Here is a 19,266-nt window from a genome sequence, read left to right as displayed (position 1 = left end):
TAAAATAGAGCACAAGTATTTTTTTTTGATACATTGCAAATATTAACTACTGTATATTTAATTTTAAGCATGATTTTAAAAAAAAATAATAATAATTAGGATGAGTTGACTTTAATGAACCAGTAACAAATAAATATTTGGCACTTCCAAAAAAAAAAAATATTGAAAAAGCAAATATAAAGCTGGAAGGAGTTCAGAAGAAACCCAAACCTTGTGTGTAAAAATAAATCCATTTTGAAAATGTTCGTTAAAATCCTTAATGCCAGAACATCACCTTGTAATATGCTTAAACTGTGATATTTCGGTGATAAATGGCACGCTGGAATACCTATAGCTTGTACTGCTTTGTAAAGGTTAGAACTGGGGAATGCAGACCATGAATAGACATCTCGGTGGCACATTCTCTGGGAGTCTCGCTGTGCCTGGACGTGCGCTTTAGTGCGTCTGTAGAGAGCGAGCTGGCATTGGGGATGAAAGAGTGGCTTATAATGATTCAGTCCTCGTGCACATTATAAACAACAGGGCCAAGGCTTTAAATAAAAAAAAAATGTCCCCTGTGAAATCATGAGACTTTTATTTTACACACAAAACCCCATGGAATTGGGGCTGCGTTACTCTATCTGCAGTGGAAAATTTGCTCAGAATAAGTGGGGGGAAAAAGCTATTCATGAAATCACAACAAAAAGTGCCTAAAACCGATAAACATTTTGATGCAGTCGCTATGACACCCAGTCGTTTGCAGGGACAGGGGCGGACACTCTTAATCTTTTGGGAAGATTTTCCAGCGTACATTGAGACTGTAGTGATTATTGTAATAACTGGAGGGATGCGATGGAGTTATAAATAAAATAGCTGCTTTACCTCGCACACAAGAGCAAATAAAGGGTTGATTATTAATGAGCTGGGGATATGCGGACAGTCAGCATAATAGAAACCATGGAGACGGAGCACTTTGAGAGGTATCTGACTGCCCAATAAATGTGCTTACAGAATATCGTGTAGGTGAAACAGTGGACTGTCTGTGTGATTATGGCTCGGTTGCTGACATGAGAGTAAATTATGTGTCTTGGCCGAGAATTTAAATGCTCATAAATTTAGTTTAGATTCATTTGCTTTAACCTTTATGTCTTTAATCAACATATTCTGTTTAGAGTAAAAGCGATAAAGCCGTTACAATAGTATAAATGTGCACTATCCAGTCCCTCATAGTCCCTGTGTGGTAGGTACTATCTTGCAAGATACAGGGGTCTATATACTAAGCAGTGTTAGGAGACAGAGGGCCTGATTCAGACCCGCTCGCGAGCGCTGAGCGCTCGTAAGCGGGTTGATGTTGGCCAAGTGCGCATGCGCACGAGGGAGCCGACTCCATCGTGCGCATGCGCGTACCCGCATAGCGACGGGCAAGCCGTCGCTATGGGTCTCGCTACAAAGGGGGCGTGCTGTCGATGTTGAGTGACAGCACGCCCCCTTTGGTGGGCGTGCCGGGGCGTTGCTGTCCAGACGGGAACGCCTACCTGCCCATGGGAACGCCTACCGTCTGGGGCCGGCCCCACTTACATCACAAATGATGTCAGTGGGAGTGCTTTTGGCTCTGATAAGGCCAAAAGCACTCCAGGGCTTGCGGCAACAAGACCCTACCACAAGGGTCTCGTCGCAAGCCTGATGGTCGCGATGGTCTTGACCATCGCGACCATCTTTTTGGCCGCTCGCTATAGCGGTCACCCACAGCTATGCGAGCAGCCAGGAGGCTGCTCTAAAAAAAGAGAGGGAGGGCCCTGATTCAGAGCGAGCGCTCTGAAAGAGCGTCCGGCTCTGAATCAGGCCCAGAGTGAAAAGTGATAAGGTGCCAGACAATCCGCTCCCAACTGTCATTTTTCAAACACAGTTGACAGTTGGGAGCTGATTGGCTGGCACCTTATCACTTTTCACTCTGTCTCCTAACACTGCTTAGTAAATAGACCCCACAAAAAGATACATTAATGTAGGGATCAATGATCCCAAAAGTTGCTTACAGTAGCACTTTGTGGGTCTGATTCTGAGTCGTACACAGATGCGGTCACGTCTTTTGCCGCAGCCGCGTATTATGCTTATGATGCGGCCGATTTCCTCTAGACTGAGATGCCAACTTACAGACAGTAATTTCCCGCCGATCGCGCCATTGAAACTGGCACAGTCTCTCCGTCTGAGTATGGCGTGCTTTGCGAGCGGTTGTGTGCCTTTGTATGCAGACGATTTCAGGGACACACCGGCGCCATCTTAGCCACTCCCATGTTACCGCCCATGAATGGTCACTAAAAACCACTGACCCTGCATCTATATCTACACTGCCTCCCTGAGCGCTAACAATCAGGAAGCGCTCAGAGAAAACGCAAGCGCAGAAAACGCATGCACAGACTTACAACACCCAGCAACTGCGAGGGGTATCAGCACTGCGCCCACCTCTAAATCAGCTAACAATCAGCAAAGACAGTGCTCAAAGGTGTTCAGTGAAAATATATGAATAAACATTAAATAATGAGAATGGCTTGTGGATAAAATTGATCACACATTTAATTTAGTTATTATCAAAACAGCAATATACACAAGATTGATAACAAAAAATTAAGAATAAACATATGCACTGGGTATATACAGCTGATCCACCTAAACTGCATCCCAATAAAATATCCCCAATAAGAATGTGGAGCCCTGATTCAGCTGAAAGTACAGTCTCAAGTGTATGGACTTGGGGTATAAAACTGAAATAAAAAGTCAATCAAGATATTCCAGTCAGGGTTAAAGGTATATTACCAGTTGATGGCGTCAAGTTGCCAATCAGTCCTTTAGCAATAAGTCCTCGATTTGTCTGCTGGTTGTCCATTTAACTGGTGTGTATTGAAGAAGTCCTGAGATTGGACCGACATATGAATAGAGGTTACAGTAAAAGCATCACAGTCAGCCAGGAATCGCTCAACGCATTTCGCTGAGGTAGTACCTCTCAGTTACCTCAGAAACTGAGCCGCGAAATGCGTGAAGAGATTCCTGGCTGACCATAACTGCATTACTGCAACCTCCATTCAAAGGAGCTCCTACACCTTCCCACCCTACAACTTCTCCCAGGAGGCACAGGTAAAAAAATGGTCTTTATGACATAAATTCCATAGATCAAAAAGTTACATACCTTGAAAGAGTTTTAGATGATTGCAATTGTATTTATATTTCCAAATTGGTATTTGCCGGCTTTTGTTCTCAGTCATATGACATGTCCTTTAACTGACTCAAAGGGCCTGATTTAGTGGTGGACGCTGCTGAGTCTGCTCTTGTCTGTTGCCAAGCTGCGGCTGTGATAATATACAAATGCCAGTTTCATCCTTCCCCTGGTGTAGTAGCCGGTGTCTGACTGTACAAGGACTGTAATTAGCACTTTCTGTGTATCGGCATGCTGTAACATCGCCGGAGATTCTTGACATGCCACCATCGGTGCGCCATCGACACTTGCTCCAGCCTTACGGTAGTATCTGTACATGGCCTCTGCGGTTGTGGCTCTGTATCTGCACCTTCACGGATATGCCCGGGACACGCTCGTAACATGCCTTGAGATGGACCTTTTTTTTTTGCATTCACTTCAGGCCACGACCCAGCCAGCACCCAGAAATGCCCATCACTTTGCCGCCCCATATCTGATACCATCTGTCACAATCATAACACCATCGTCGCATGTACGGTACGGGTTTTCAGGACTCTTTGCGCATGAGCAGTAGCAAATGATAGCTCACCTACGGGAACATTTATATTGTGTTCCAATTGAGTGCAAGTCTGAATCAGACCCAAAGACAGGAAGCCTAGTGTGCATAGGGAAACAGGTCTTCCACAACCTAACTTTATCTTATATATCTTCAGTTCCAGTAACGTATTGAAATGTGCACTCGGAAAGTAACTGGTATTTATTGTGTGTATTAGGTTTTATTAGTTCTTTAAGGAAACTACATTCCTAAATGTAATTTATTGCAGGAACTGAGATCCTGACCTTTTCTGTATCTTCATATTGTCTCTTCCGCTCAGCTATTGTCCCTTATTGCGGCTATTGTCCCCTATTGACACCATTAGGTTCTCTGGGGAAAGTTTGTGCATATAAAAAAAAAATCTTCCGCTCTATTAAGAAAACAAAATGAATAGAAACAAATAAAAAGTACCTAGAAAGTTAGTTTTGTGGGGTCACCAGGAGCCTCTGGCTGCTGAGTACGATGGGAGGATTTTTATAGATGCCAACATTCACAAAAGTTGTTATCTGTGCTGACACAAGGGAGATGTACTAAGCCTTGGGGAGAGATAAAGGGGAGAGAGATAAAGTACCAACCAAGCAGCTCCTAACTGCCATGTTACAGGCTGTGTTTGAAAAATGACAGGAGCTGATTGGCGGTACTTTATCTCTCTCCACCCTCCAAGGCTTTATTTTTAAATAATTATACAGTACTGTCCAATCCATGTAAAGAGTGTTACAGTATTTATAAGATGGCAATAAACCTACTGTACATTTCATTCAGGATTTGACATGGCTGCAATACTGCACAACAATCCATACACAAGAATTTGTATTGTGGGACAAGGTTTTATAGTGAATTTCATCAGTAATAACAGAAACCTTAAACTACATGCTCTTCTTCCAGCATATACTGAATTGTACTTAGCAAGACACCCTGGACCTCATACAGAGTCGGTCGCAAGCGCTGATGCGCTCGTAACCGACTCGATGGTTTGGCCTGCGCACGTGCAGCGGCCGCACTGCGCGTGCGCAAGCCCCGGAGCGACAGAGAAAATCTGTCGCTCCGGAGCTCGTTACCAAAGGGGCGGCTGTTGATGTTGATCGACAGCTGCCCCCGTTTGGTAGGCGGGCCAGGGGGGTGGTTTCCAAAACGGAGGCGTTCCTTAACGAACGCCTACCGTTTTGTGGGACGGCCGCACTAACATCTTCAGTGATGTCAGTGGGGAGCTTCCTGCTCCATCAGAGCAGGAAGCTCCCTGGGGCTCACGAGTGCCCAAACCCAACCTTAGGGTCTGGTCGTAAGCCCCGATGGTCGCGATGGTGATCACCATCGCGACCATCAACCTGGTCGGTCGTTAAGCTGTGGGTGGTAACCCACAGCTTAACGATCGACAAGGAGGCGGCCGTTCAGGATGCAAGCGGCCGCCCTGATTCAGAGCGACCGCTTGCAACTAACGACCACATCTGAATGAGGTCCCCTATTCCTTTACACAGACCTGTCCTGCTTACATTATTTAAGCACATTTTACATTTGTACTGTATACCATTTTTGACTACTGCGTGTGAAAATTATCTTCAGTTTCAAAAAGAATAGAAAAATAGAATAGCCTGTAGCCATTCAGATCATTAGAAGTGTTACAGCAGCACAAAATACTAAGGAGAGGAATATGCAGTTCTGCTGAAGAGTTATATAGTGAAAGGAGCAGAGGCCCTGATTCAGAGCCGGACGCTCTGACAAAGCGCTCGCTCTGAATCAGGGCCGTCCCTCCTAATTTTTGGAGCGGCCTCCTGGCCGCTCGCATAGCTGTGTGTGACCACAGACGGTAGGCGCCAGACGGTAGACGTTGCCATGGGAACGCCTCCGTCTGGGCAGCCATGCCCCCGGCACGCCCACCAAAGGCGGCGTGCTGTCAATCACCATACACAGCACACCCCCTTTGGTGCGAGACCCATAACGACGGCTTGGCTGTCGTTATTCGGGTCTCGCGCATGCGCACGATGGAGCCGCCTCCGTCGTGCGCATGCGCACTTGGGCAACTTTGACCTGCTTGCGAGCGCTCAGCGCTCGCGAGCGGGTCTGAATCAGGCCCAGAGTCCTCAACAGCACAGAATATATCATGAGGTGAGTGACGTGTTAGTGAGGACAGGGTGACAGGGACATTGACATGATGAGAAGAGGGGAATGGAGGCAGCAGGAAGCCACAGACTGAGAGTTCTTTAGCGGAACTAGGCCCTGATTCAGACCCACTCGCAAGCGGCTGTCCGCTCGCAAGTGGGTCGATGGTGTGCACTGCGCATGCGCACGACGGCGGGAGCTCCGTTGTGCGCATGCGCCAGACGCGACGAGCGAAGGACTTTCCTTCGCTCGTTGTGTCTGATCAAAGGGGGCGTGCTGTCGATGTTGTTTGACAGCACGCCCCCTTTGGTGGGCGTGCCGGGGGCGGCTCGCAGTGGCGATGGTCGCGATGGTGAAGACCATCGCGGCCATCAACCTGCACGCTCGTATAGGCTGTGGGTGGCGACCCACAGCTATACGAGCGTCCAGGAGGACGCTCCATAATTATGGAGGACGGCCCTCATTCAGAGCGTGCGCTCTGCTCAGAGCGTCCGGCTCTGAATGAGGGCCTTAGTCGTGTCCTCAGCAGCACAGAGTATTTCAGGTGATGAGTTATGTGTTAGTGAGGACGGATGCAGATGACAGGGGCAGTGACACGATGTGAGTAGGGAATGGAAGTAGCAGGAAGTCACAGACTGAGAGTCATATACCGTAGTGGCAGGAGCAGGGTCCCCAGCAGTACAGAGTATATCAGGAGATGAGTGATGTGTTAGTGAAGACAGGGCTGCATTTGACAGGGGTCGTAACATAATGTGAAGAGGGGTTATGGAGGCAGCAGGAAGTCACAGTGGCAGGAGCAGGATTCCCAGCAGTACAGAGTATATCAGGAGATGAGTGATGTGTCAGTGAGGACAGGGCTGTATGTGACAGGGGCAGTGACATCATGATGTGAGGATGGAACGAAGACAGCCGGAAGCTACAGACTGAGAGTTATATAGTGGAAGGAGCAGGGTGACCCAACAGTTGAATATAATTATGTAAGGCACCTATCATACTGATGCAGGAAGATTGTGCTGTCAATACACCTCTCTATGAAAGTTTAGACATCTAACACGTATTCAATGGCTGATGATTGTCTTTTGCTTATTTCTTTTTAAGAGAAATACTCTTTCTGAAATACAATGTCTATGAAATGTTTGCATTTTGTCGTCTGCAGTTTTCCCACTTTGAGAAAATATTGAAAGATCTGGATGTGTTCTTCTATTTTACAGCTCAACGATGGCGTGTCAGCGGGGCAAGGCTTAGGGATTGAGATCATCATCACTTTCCAGTTGGTCCTGTGTGTTGTTGCCGTCACAGACAGGAGAAGACATGATATCTCCGGATCCATTCCTCTAGCAATAGGACTCTCAGTGGCCCTGGGGCATCTGATTGCTGTAAGACATCATATTCTCTTATAGGGGGCTATTTACTTAGCAGTGTTAGGAGACAGAATGAAAAGTGATAAGAAAGCGATTAGGTGCCAGCCAATCAGCTCCCAACTGTCATCTCAAAGGCTGTGTTTTAAAAATGACAGTTAGGAGCTGATTGGCTGGCACCTTATCACTTTCTTATCACTTTTCACTCTGTTTCCTAACACTGCTTAGTAAATAGACCGCACAGTCTTCTATGTCAAGCTCAGGGTAATGAAACCTTCCAGAGAGTGACAGGGACTTGAATAAGCTACAGTTGGGCATGTACACTCTGATAGGTCAGTATTGTGTCCTCTTGACCATGAGAAAGTAGAACAATAGGGGAAATTGCGTTCACCAAGTGGCATATTTATTTATTAATATTATAAAATTCCCCCGGCCACATATAATTTCTTATCAGCGAATATTGCAGGAATGAGAAATTAGGTTAGCCTGGCATTAATCACGTGTCTCTTGTTTGGACATGGGCTCCAGGCCTGGCAAAGAGTAAAGCTGGGTATACAATTAAGCGACCCAGCGGAACACTTTGCCGCTCAATATGTCTGGCCAGACATCACAGCTGTTGTGGTGTCAGTGTCCGCGGTTCCATAGATGGTCAGAGGGTCACCCATACATACAGGCAGATGTACCAATATATCTGCAAGATATATGGGCATCGGCTGTACTGAAGGGCAGATGCGGTATGTCTGTGAATAACGTACTGTAGTTCACCGACATATCATCTGTACACACCCACCGATGCACTACTATGCAATATGTCGTTCGTCGGCTGTACGAATTGACATATCGCATAGTGGGGGTCATTCAGACCCGCTCGCGAGCGAAGGTCGCTCGCTAGCGGGTCTATGTTGTGCGCATGCGCGAGACCCGGCGAGCGATGAGAAATACGTCGCTCGGGGTCTCGCACCAAAGGGGCGTTCCGGGGGCGTGGCTGCCAGACGGAGGCGTTCCCGCCATCTGAGTCCGGCCCCACTGACATCAGTAATGATGTCAGTGGGAGTGATTTTGGCTCTGATAGAGCCAAAATCACTCCTGGGCTTGCGGAAGCGAGACCCTACCGCAGGGTCTCGTCGCAAGCCCGATGGTCGCGATGGTCTTGACCATCGCGACCATCATCATGGACGCTCGCTATAGCTGTGGGTGGTAACCCACAGCTATGCGAGCGTCTATGAGGACGCTCCAAAAACAGGTAGGAGGGCCCTGATTCAGAGCGAGCACTCTGATCAGAGTGTTCAGCTCTGAATCAGGCCCAGTGTGTGCCCAGCAGTAAAGTCATAGGTATCTCTGCAGACCCAGCATGGCTAAAATGCATAAGTTACCATCGGCAAGTACGGGCTGACGGAAAGGGATCCAGTCCTCTGCAAAAAAATAAATAATTGCGGAACTGTTGATAGTGGGCTACAATGAGCTAACGCCATCTACAAATGGCATTAACTACTGTGGCCAAACTCTGAAAAGCTACGTTTTTCGGAGCTTGGTAAATTAACAATTATCACAGTCCCCATATACAGTTATGGTATGGGGACTGGTTTTGTGACAGATAGCAGGGGGACCGCAGCAGTTATCTTTGATATTTGCTCGGTACCCTCATAATAAATTATCCCTTTTTCAGAGGTTTGAAGTTTGAACACAAATATGGCATAATAAATAGACCTCCAAATGCCATAAGTCAGGTTATATTATCTCAGATGCCAGCCATTTATCCACAATAGTGCTCCAGGCAATCAGCTCCCAACTGCATCTGTTTGAAAAATGACACATAACGACATCGTTATCGTTCAGTCGTCCATTAATCATGTATGAATCAGAAACGACAAGCTTAGTTCCAGATTTATCAATGAGTTTTATTCTTGTTACTCGTTACTAATCTTAAATGGTGCTCCAACCAATCACCGCATAACTGTCACCTGTTTGAAAAATGACAGGAGCTGATTGGTTGAAGCACCATTTAAGATTAGCAAGGACTAACAAGTGAGTACAAGCATATCACTCATTGATAAGTCTCAGCCTATATATGAATTAAAATGCCATAAGTCAGGTTATGGAACCAGAGTCTCCAACTAGTCATTATGCTATTTTTCCAAACTTCTGTCTCCCGAGTTGAATGTTAGTTATCATGCACTTTCAATGTTAGAAACAAACTTGTTTTGAAGAGGCTGACTCTGCAACTATCCCAGTGAGAGCGCCATTTTGTGGGCTGAACCAATATTGAGGTTAATGCAATCAATCAGTCACTCAGGACAGATGTCTCCTGTTTTGTCGTGAAGGGACTCAATGATCACTAGGTTCTACCAAACTGAGAGACTGCAATCTCGTACACTTGTGACTATTGGATGAGCCTACGGTATGGCTGCTCCAATGTCTGTTCCAATTGTAGCAAGTCTGTCTTGATTTACAGAAACCAAAAGGGGCATGGTCTACTATCAGGTAGAGTGTGATCTTAATTTGGCCACTATTGTGCTTAATTAAAATATTGAGAGTTAGGAAATTGTTACTATAGCCTGTGGCTCTCCAGCTGCTTTGGATCACTGACTGTCCAGGTTTGCTGGGACTTGTAGTTTCAGATAACTGGAAAGCCACTGGTTTAAACTGGCACATACAGTACAACTTACCACGTGGTCAGTCTATTCTATTGCAACCAGTGAATGGTCCATAAAATGTTTAAAGTCATTAGATTTCTTTACTCATCTATAAAACACAGAAATCATTGAACCTGCAGATGGGGTCTATGTACTAAGCCTTGGGGAGAGATAAAGTGGATGAAGATAAAGTACCAACCAATCAGCTTGTGTCATTTTTCAAACACAGCCTGTTAAGTGACAGTTAGGTGCTGTTTGGTTGGTACTTTATCTCCGTCCACTTTATCTCTCTCCAAGGCTTAGTACATCTCTTTACTCACCGTTGTGATATTTCTGATTATTCCAATTCCCCATTCCCCCTCTCTGACCATCACCCTCTCTCTTTTAACATAACCTCCCCTACCACTATTTCTTTATCAATTGATGGCACAACTATCTCCTCTAGACCCAAAGTGCGTTGTCTTGGAGTCAGCCTGGACTCCTCCCTCTCCTTCAAACCACATATCCAGAACCTCTCACAGTCCTGTCACTTCCATCTTAAAATATTTCCAGGATCAGACCCTTTCTCACCCAGGATGCTACTAAGACCTTAATACACTCACTGGTCATCTCCAGATTGGATTACTGTAACCTTCTCCTATCTGGCCTCCCTAACTCCCATCTCTCTCCGCTCCAGTCTGTCCTCAATGCTGCCACTCGACTCATCTTTCTCTCCAAACGCTCTTCATCTGCCTCCCCTCTCTTACAAGACCTACACTGGCTCCCCTTCTCCTTCAGAACCCAATACAAGTTTCTCACACTCGCTTACAAAGCCCTCACACACTCCTCTCCCATTTACATCTCTGACCTCATCTCCCTTCACTCTCCTGTCCGCCCTCTTCATTCAACAAATGCACACCACCTCTCATGCCAACTGATTACTTCCTCCCACTCCCACCTTCAAGACTTTTGCCCGCGCTGCTCCCCACCTTTTGGAGCTCTCTCCCTATCCCCATCAGACTCTGCACCTCTCTACAATCCTTCAAACGGGCTCTCAAGACCCACTACTTCATCAATGCGTTCCAGCTCTCATCCTAACTTGCTACTACATGCTCCTTCCTCCCTGTCTTCTCCATCTGTATCATGCCCGTCTGTCTGCCCCTCCCCTTGAGAATGTAAGCTCTTGCGAGCAGGGCCCTCTACCCCCTTGTGCTTCTCCTTACTTTATGTTCATCTACTTCTTACTCACCACTAGGTCACCTAACACTTGGTGCCTATGCTTTGTTGCTTAATTGGGTGTTATGGCCACCTATGTATCAAAGTATATTATCCATGTCCTTGTCCTTCATTGTATTGTACTGTAAGTCACTTTTTGGTTATGTACCTTGTAAGGCGCTGCGGAACACTTGTGGCGCCATATAAATAATCGCTAATAATAATAATAGAACCCTAAAGTCACTAGAGCAATACTGACATGTAACATTCACTGCTTTGTTTATTTTTCCAGATCGATTACACTGGCTGCGGAATGAACCCTGCAAGGTCTTTCGGTTCTGCAGTGGTTGCTAATAATTTCCAATATCATTGGGTAAGAAGCCACATGTGTCCCCTCGGAAACTATATTGCGGTTTAAATTAAGGGTTTTAAGAGGAAAAGAAGAGCGAGGGACCTTTGTGGTGGAGGTGGGGTTGTGACTTGGTTCTTGGTGTGGCATGATATTTCAACAGTTCTCACTACAACATGCATATGGTCGACATAAGAATGTCTACATGGATGATATGTTGACTTAATAGAATGTTGACCTAATGTCCCTGGTGGCCCATCGGTCACTTACCTGGTCCCGGCAGAAGTGGCATCTCCAGCGTCGTCTTTGGTGTCCCGATGGTCATGTGATCAGCAGTTCAGGCACAGACACGTGACTCATCGGCATTATGGTATTTTCCCGCTAACCCTCCCCATAGGGCCTAACCTCCTGCCCCCACCACAGCCTATCCACCCCCCCCTTTCCGCAGCATAACCTTAAGCACCCCATAGTGCCTACCCGAATCCTCCTGGCGGTGCCTAACCCTAACCGTTGAATGTTGACATGGTTACTATTGACCATGTGCCCAGATACAATTGACTGCAGGTACTTTAGTGGCCAAAGCCCCTGGTCTCCCTCCACTGGTTACAGTATTTGGATTTGCAACAGAATGGAAAGTAGTGTAGGTCTGGAGACGGAAGTGCCACAGCATAACATACAAAGCATTGCCTGTAAACTACTGAGGTATGTTGGCACGGTGTCACAGTATTGCGGGAGCTCAGCAGGGGTTTTGTGTTTCATTCCAATCAAGACGCTCTCTGTGTAGAGTTTATATGTGTTCCATGTGCCCATGCTGGTTCCCTCTATGTGATCCGGTTTCTTCCCACTCTAACTACAATGGCCCTAGAGTCTGAAGCCCCCATTTATCAACGATGGTAAACACCGGTGCAATTTTTCTTTAGTATCACTGTGATACAAATGAAAAATTTACTGGTATTTACCAATACTTACCCCTCTGACGCGGTCCTCCTCCTCTGCAAGGTCCTCCTCTGGGCTGCTGGCAGCGACAGGGGTCTTGTGAAATGCGTATGAGCGATGGTCTGTCTGCGCATGTGCATGACACGGGGACCCAGCAGTGCCTGGAAGGCTTCGCTGAAGCTGGAATGGCACCGCCGGTTCTCCATTGCCGGCAATGGGGAGCGCATCTCTCTCGCCATCTAAAGATGACGAGAGTGATGCTTAACAAGCAGCGGTAATTTTAGATAAATCCAGAAAGGGTGGCGAGCGCTAGAGGAGTTATGCTTCATTGATAAATGGGGGCCAGAGTGTGTGTTTCTGTGGTAGAAATTGGATTGTAAGCTCCACTGTTGCAGGGACTGATGATGATGAGCAAACATTCGGTAAAGCTGTGTAATATGTTGGCCACACTATATAAATAAAGGCATACTTGCCGATAAACTGGCTATCTCTTCCGGGAGGAGGCAGCCAGCTCGGCACTGCAGTGGGGGGGGAAAGGGGGCGTGACCCATTTTGGGGGTGGAACAGGGGGCGTGGCTGCATCATCGTGTCATCGCGGGCCCGTCCCCCTTCACAACGCATATATTATCGGCGTTGTGTAGCCGGGGGCAGGGCCACGATGACGCGAATCAGCGCGAATCGCGTCAACAGCACCCCGACCCAGCCACTTTGACCAGGTAAGTGGTGACGGGGGGGGGGAACAGAAGAACTACTGTAAGCAGGTGACTGGAGATACTGTCATTTCTCATAACCTTAATATAAAACATATGGCTGCTTACTATAGGACAGTCATAACTTAGTGCTACAGGAAAGCATTATCCAAAACTGAATCATATGTCCTTAAACTGACAACTTTATATAATTATGTCCTAGCCAATAAGCTGTTTAATAACTAAAAATCAAAAAGACTTCTGTCAAATATTAAAGTTTCTGTGTCTATTTGGCTTTAAAGAGCAGAGTTATCATCTAATCACAATGGCAGGTGTGTGTAACCTCAGCCTGGGAACTAGCGAAGCTGTGTCAGGTTCTTTGTGACTCAGCAATGTCACTAGTTTCCCTCCTATATTCAGTTAAACATATGAATATAATTTTTATACAATGTTGTTTCTAGACATAGATTGATTATTATTACAAACAAGATCAACCATTATCCTGCCAAGGTGAACGTAAATATCATCCAAATGCAACAACAGTGCCCCAAGTGGTTGAAATGAAGAATGGATGAACATTTGCTCTGCAATAATTGGCAATGAGGACAGCTTGAGGAGAAAAGTCTCACATAAAAACGTACAAACTATTCTAAAACCTATCTGTTCTTGAGAGAATATTTACAGTATAACTGCTGTTGTCAATATTACAAAGCCATTCTTCATTTTAGCCACTTGGGGCACTGCTGCAGCATAGTAATCAATATACTATGTTTAGAAACAACATCGTATAACTATGATTTCCATATGTGTAACTGGACATAGGAGGGAATGTAAAAAATTTAGGTTCTAACAAAATAAGAGACATGCATTAGGATACATTAAAAATGCTGCCTATAACATAAAATCGAGGCTTTCCTTCTTTGCCCCCCAAAAATGGCGATTGCAATCTGATTGGCTGACAGGTAATAGACAACATTTTTCCTTTTGCACTATTTTTCATAAATGTTCCTTAACCTGTTTCCTATTCAATGAGCCCTATTTAATTTTAACAATTAAAAAATAATAAAAAATAAAATCAGTGGACTTGTGCCTGAGAAAGAAATTCTACAGGACAATAGTTTGGAAGTGCAAAGACTTATAGACAGATAGGAATCCATCGCAGAATGAGCGACAGGCTGTGAGCATGTGGGGGTGGTGACGGGAGAGTGGTCGGAAAAACCCAGCAGTGCCTTGCCGTTGGAACACCGTTACATGGGCGTGCATAAATTAGCCACTGCGATGGCATACACAGCTTGAGTACTCACTGCATGCAACTTGCAGTTTCAGAGATGGGTCAGACCTGCTGTAATTGTGCGTGAGGGGCCCATGTCCGTCGATTGCGAGGTATTACGGATGTGAGAAAGCAGCAGTGGCTCGTCTATACGTTGGCTGCGATGTGGCAAGCATTACATATTTTCACAGATTACGCAGCTGCAATCCGTGCTGAATCAGGCCCTTAAATCATTAGCCAAATGCTAAGCTGCACTCAGAGAAGCTGTTCAGTGCAACCCTGCACAATTATCCCCCCCCACTCCCCATCTTTTAACACTATCACTTCCAGATCGCTCAGGCCAGGGGCGTACTTATAATGGGTGCAGGGTGTGCAGTGCACATGGGCCTCTGGGGGGTCCAGGAGGGGCCCACACCACACACCCTGCACCCATATTTTTTAATACTTATCTCTCCAAAGTCCCATGTTGGCTGTAGCAGCGCTGCACTAAACGCCTGGAAAATGGCCGCCAGTGTTTTGCGCATGCGCAGTGGGGAAATCGCCGTGAAAATGGCGCAGTAGACTCTGGGTACAGACTAGTGCCCAGAATCTACTGCTGCGGTCAGTGGACTTCCGGCCGCCGGGGAGAGAGGAGGGGGTCCCTGGATGGTGAATGCACATTGGCCCCCTCCTCTCTTAATACCGCCCTGGCTCAGGCCCATGTCTAACTGGACAATTCTGTGTTATAGATTTCATTATTTTTGTTAATTGTGCAAATGCGTAAAAATGGATATAAATCTGAACAACACATCGCTCATGTTTTTGTTTTTTTCTACTCCCAATCAGATCTTTTGGGTGGGACCCATGATTGGAGGAGCAGCTGCTGCCATTATTTATGACTTCATCTTGGCGCCGAGGACCAGCGACTTAACAGACCGCTTAAAGGTGTGGACCAACGGACAGGTGGAGGAGTACGAGCTGGATGGAGATGACAATGCCAGGATGGAAATGAAACCAAAATAAAGAAAGAAACAACAAAAAAAAACTTATGGAGAGATATCAGTATTACGGACTTACTTGTAAAGAAAAAATAATCCAAAATGGGTTTATTTGCAGTTTTTTTTTTTAATTTTTGCTTTTATGCCTATTGCGATGTATTTCCTAACCTCATGACGCATACAGAAGATGTACTGTAATATTTTATACTTTTTATAGACAACCGCATGCAATTTTCCATATCACTGACATTGCGTTACCAATAAAAGTTTGCTAGTCCACCCTGAAACTATTTTAAACTTTACAGTGTTTCAATGCAAACTCAGGGGGTGAGTTGACCGTTACACAAAAGAAAAATTATTTAAGAACATTAAACAAACACAGCGCCCCCTCTAAATCAATAAGCAGAAAAAAATAGGATTAAAAAAACAAAATAATTTTTCGTTGTATTAATAAATGTCTGGACAAAGGGTTTATCGATATAGGCCACCACTGTTCCCTGCAATTCCAGACCCTTAAATTTGATTGACAAAAAAAAAAAAATAGCTGGGACTTAAGAATGCTTTTGCCGAAATTTGATGAATTTTTTCATCCAGGTGGCGATCGTACGTTGCTATAGAAGAAATAACAAAAAGTACAACAAAAGTTACGAAAGAAACAGGTTTGTATTTAATATGAAGCAGGAAAAAATAATTAACTGACGGAACTAACAGGAAATGTAAGGATATTGGATGAGATCTAACAACAAGTACTGTAGATTCAACATAAAAAATTTGTAATAGTCGCTCTATTCAGACATTTTCTACCCAGGTGAAGAAGAAGAAGAAACATCAGCTGTAGGTTAGGAGGACAGATATTAACAAGAATGCATTAGAACTAAATGTTTATATGTCTGTGTTGTGAAGACAAATGCACTAACCCGAGAGGACGTTACTGAATCACATGACGGCGTCATCCGGCCCCAGTTACTCTAACACTAAGCTCTCCATCTAGCTTTCTATCTGTACATATCCTGTAGGAATTTCTTTTTAAATTTGCTTTGTGTAACCCTTTGAGCGACAGGAACCATTGTCCCTTAAAGGGTGAAAAATCAAATATTAATAAATAAAAATTAAAAATAAACTCAGGATTTGATCAGAATTAATATATTTAATCATTTGTCGGTCAATTTTACAGTAGGTGTTATATGAATAAAAAGTCTCTAACACATAAAATGACTAAACCTTATACAGTACACTACACATTTTTTTTCTTAGCTGCGTTATCTTGCATTATCAAACATTTCAGTATTGTAAATAAATTGGATTTCAGAATAAAATAAGCTTTTACTAACACACCTCTGGCCTCTTGTTTATTCTCCTCTGATAAATAAAACTATTATACATATATATACATATAAAAACACAGGGGGGATTTCCAGTTGCCCAGAAACCCCTCTCCCACTCAGCCCAGCCAAGAGGCACGGCATGCAGTATAGGCACGGAGCTCCAGCACATGCCCAGTGGCAGCAGATTCTTCTACCAAGTCTGATGTGTGTGGATCTGAGCAGGCTAAAGAGTATATGTCTGAAGTACCGTATTACATACACTACACTTTGTATGAGGCAGACAATAGCTTATTGTGTGACAATTATGCCCCCGTCATAGGCTGGCCACACTCGCTCTAGAATCAAGGATTTGGAAACCCTGCTTTTACCCTTGGTGTACATAGAAGTGGAGCACACAACGGGAAGGTGTGTGGTTTGAAAATATATTTTTTAGAACAACAACTTTGTCTTATCCAAGGCTTCATGTTATATGTAGGTGGTAGACTTCCCTTGGTATAGGTACAAATAAAATTGGATTTCTGCACAGGAGTTGACAACTAAAGAGTTCCCCCTTGTGGTGGACATATTAAGCTGCCTGACACTGTTAACCATTCTATTATACTGTAGCTCCATACTGCTGCAGCCTGGGAAAAGCTACAGTACTCCAGAGTGCAGGTGCGAGGTCTTAACAATGGTCCAAGTGGCACGCCCTATGCCATGATAGGACAAACCGTCCGCAAATTGGTCTGATTTGGGGACAAATTTGCCATGTGTGCTCCTGTATTGCTTGCATAGAAATAGATGTGTATATGCTTTTCTCAATCTACACCACCTCTCTGTAAACTAATCAGCTCTTTTGGATACCAGTATCATCTGTACATGGATCTACCTATCCTCCCCAGATTTGTCCCCATCTGTATTGGTCCATGTCGATGAATGTCTTTCTGCCATTTCATCTTGGATGTCATCTCGCCACCTCAAACTTAATATTTCTAAAACAGAATTAATTATATTTCCACCAGCCAATAACAGCTACCAACCTGATCTCTCAATCTCTGTTGGTAACTCGACAATCCACCCTACCCCACATCCTTGACTCTGAACTGTCCTTTGTTCCCCACATTCAATCTGTCTCAAAATTATGTTACATACATATAAAAAACATATACAAAATTTGTGCATATCTTATACAAGACACTGTAACAACTCTAATCCATGCACTCATTATTTCCAGCATTGATTATTGCAATACTCTCCTTACTGGTCTTCCCAAAAACAGGCTCTCACCACCAGGGCCGTAACTAGGGTAGTGCGGCCTGTGCCATGGCACCGCAGGGCAGGGGGCGCTGTTTGGGGCTGTCAATTTTCCTGTCCTGTTTATTATAATTCTCACTGGTAGCTTTCTCTTCTTTTATCCCCAGCATCTTCTGGCTGCCCCAGGAGTACCCCTATCTCTTCCCTGGCCCTTCCCTATGAGGTTATGGCCCTTTTTCAGGTGCACTATCTTATGTCTCTATTTAAAAAATGGGGGGTACCAATGCTCTCTCTGGCACAGAGCACCAAAAAATCTAGTTACGGCTCTGCTCACCACTACAATCCATTATGAATGCAGCTGTGGGGCTAATCTTCTTTGCCAAACGTTCATCATCTGCTGCTCTGCTCTGTCGGTCCCTTCATTGGTTACTGTTTTTCTACCGTATTCAATACAAATTTCTTTTACTTACACATAAGGTTATTAACCATACCACACCAACGTACATCTCTTCACTTATCTCAAAATATCTGCCAACCCGACCTCTCCACTCAGCACAAGATCTGTGTCTCTCACCCACACACATTACTTGCTCCCACTGGTTACAGGACTTTTTTCGGGCTGCACCCACTCTGTGGAATCCCCTCTCACACACAATAAGACTTTCCTCTAGTCTCCAAACTTTCAAGTGTTCCCTGAAAACTCACCTCTTCAGACAAGCTTATCAGATATCCAGAACCGCCCACATAACCTTCATAGCTTCCATATGTAATTACATCCCCTCTCACAGTCCACACATAACCCCACACATATTCATTCTTTCACACCCTCCTGACCTTTGTCCAACATTCCTGTGTGACTGGATTATACAGCCCACCAAGAACCTTGGACCAAAATGCAATATAGCACCTATCCTTGTGTATCTATTTCCTTATAGATTGTAAGCTTGCGCAGGACCTTCCTACCTTTGTCTGTCTGTTATTACCCAGTTTTGTTCTATTAAAGTTTCCAAATGTGAAGCGCAATGGAATATGTTGCGCTATATAATAAAATGTTAATAAATAAATAATACAAATAAATATTAATATCCTATATTTATAAGGCGCCAACGAGGATTCCTATCTGTAGCGCTTGGTTTCCTACATCATCAGGTTACTCTTGGACCTACATAGGAAACAGAGAAACCAGATGCACCATACAACCATTAATAATTATGCATAATATGCGAGGTTTTTGGCATAAATTTTGCCAAAATTATGAGCTCACCCACCATCGTCAAGGTAAACCTCATCGGGTAAGTCCCTAACACAATGGGGGTTCATGTCTGGGGTGTGGGGCACCCCCAATCCACACCAGCCAAACCACCCCAGGGCACCAGACAAAAAAAATGTAAAATAGCAGTCAAGTGTGACGTGTTAGGTAAGTGAAAGTGGCTGCTTAGTGTTG

The 19,266-nt window shown here is 44.8% G+C and overlaps 1 protein-coding gene across 1 annotated transcript in view; it reads left to right on the top strand.

The window, feature by feature from the left end:
* Nucleotides 1-16,598, top strand: part of AQP1 (aquaporin 1 (Colton blood group)) — a 32,427-nt gene extending 15,829 nt beyond the window's left edge. Inside the window, exons 2-4 of the mRNA XM_088442628.1 lie at nt 7,070-7,234; nt 11,336-11,416; nt 15,113-16,598. Coding sequence (XP_088298754.1) covers nt 7,070-7,234; nt 11,336-11,416; nt 15,113-15,289 — 423 coding nt within the window. The 3' untranslated portion in view covers nt 15,290-16,598. The remainder of the gene's footprint in view (nt 1-7,069; nt 7,235-11,335; nt 11,417-15,112) is intronic.
* Nucleotides 16,599-19,266: the final 2,668 nt, after the last annotated feature.

The sequence above is a fragment of the Taudactylus pleione genome, unplaced genomic scaffold (genome assembly GCF_031769625.1).
Source record: "Taudactylus pleione unplaced genomic scaffold, aTauple2 ptg000314l, whole genome shotgun sequence".
In the NCBI taxonomy this organism is placed as follows: Eukaryota; Metazoa; Chordata; class Amphibia; order Anura; family Myobatrachidae; genus Taudactylus; species Taudactylus pleione.
The sequence above is the reverse complement of the archived record's forward strand: the minus strand, read 5'-3'. Positions and strand labels throughout refer to the sequence as shown.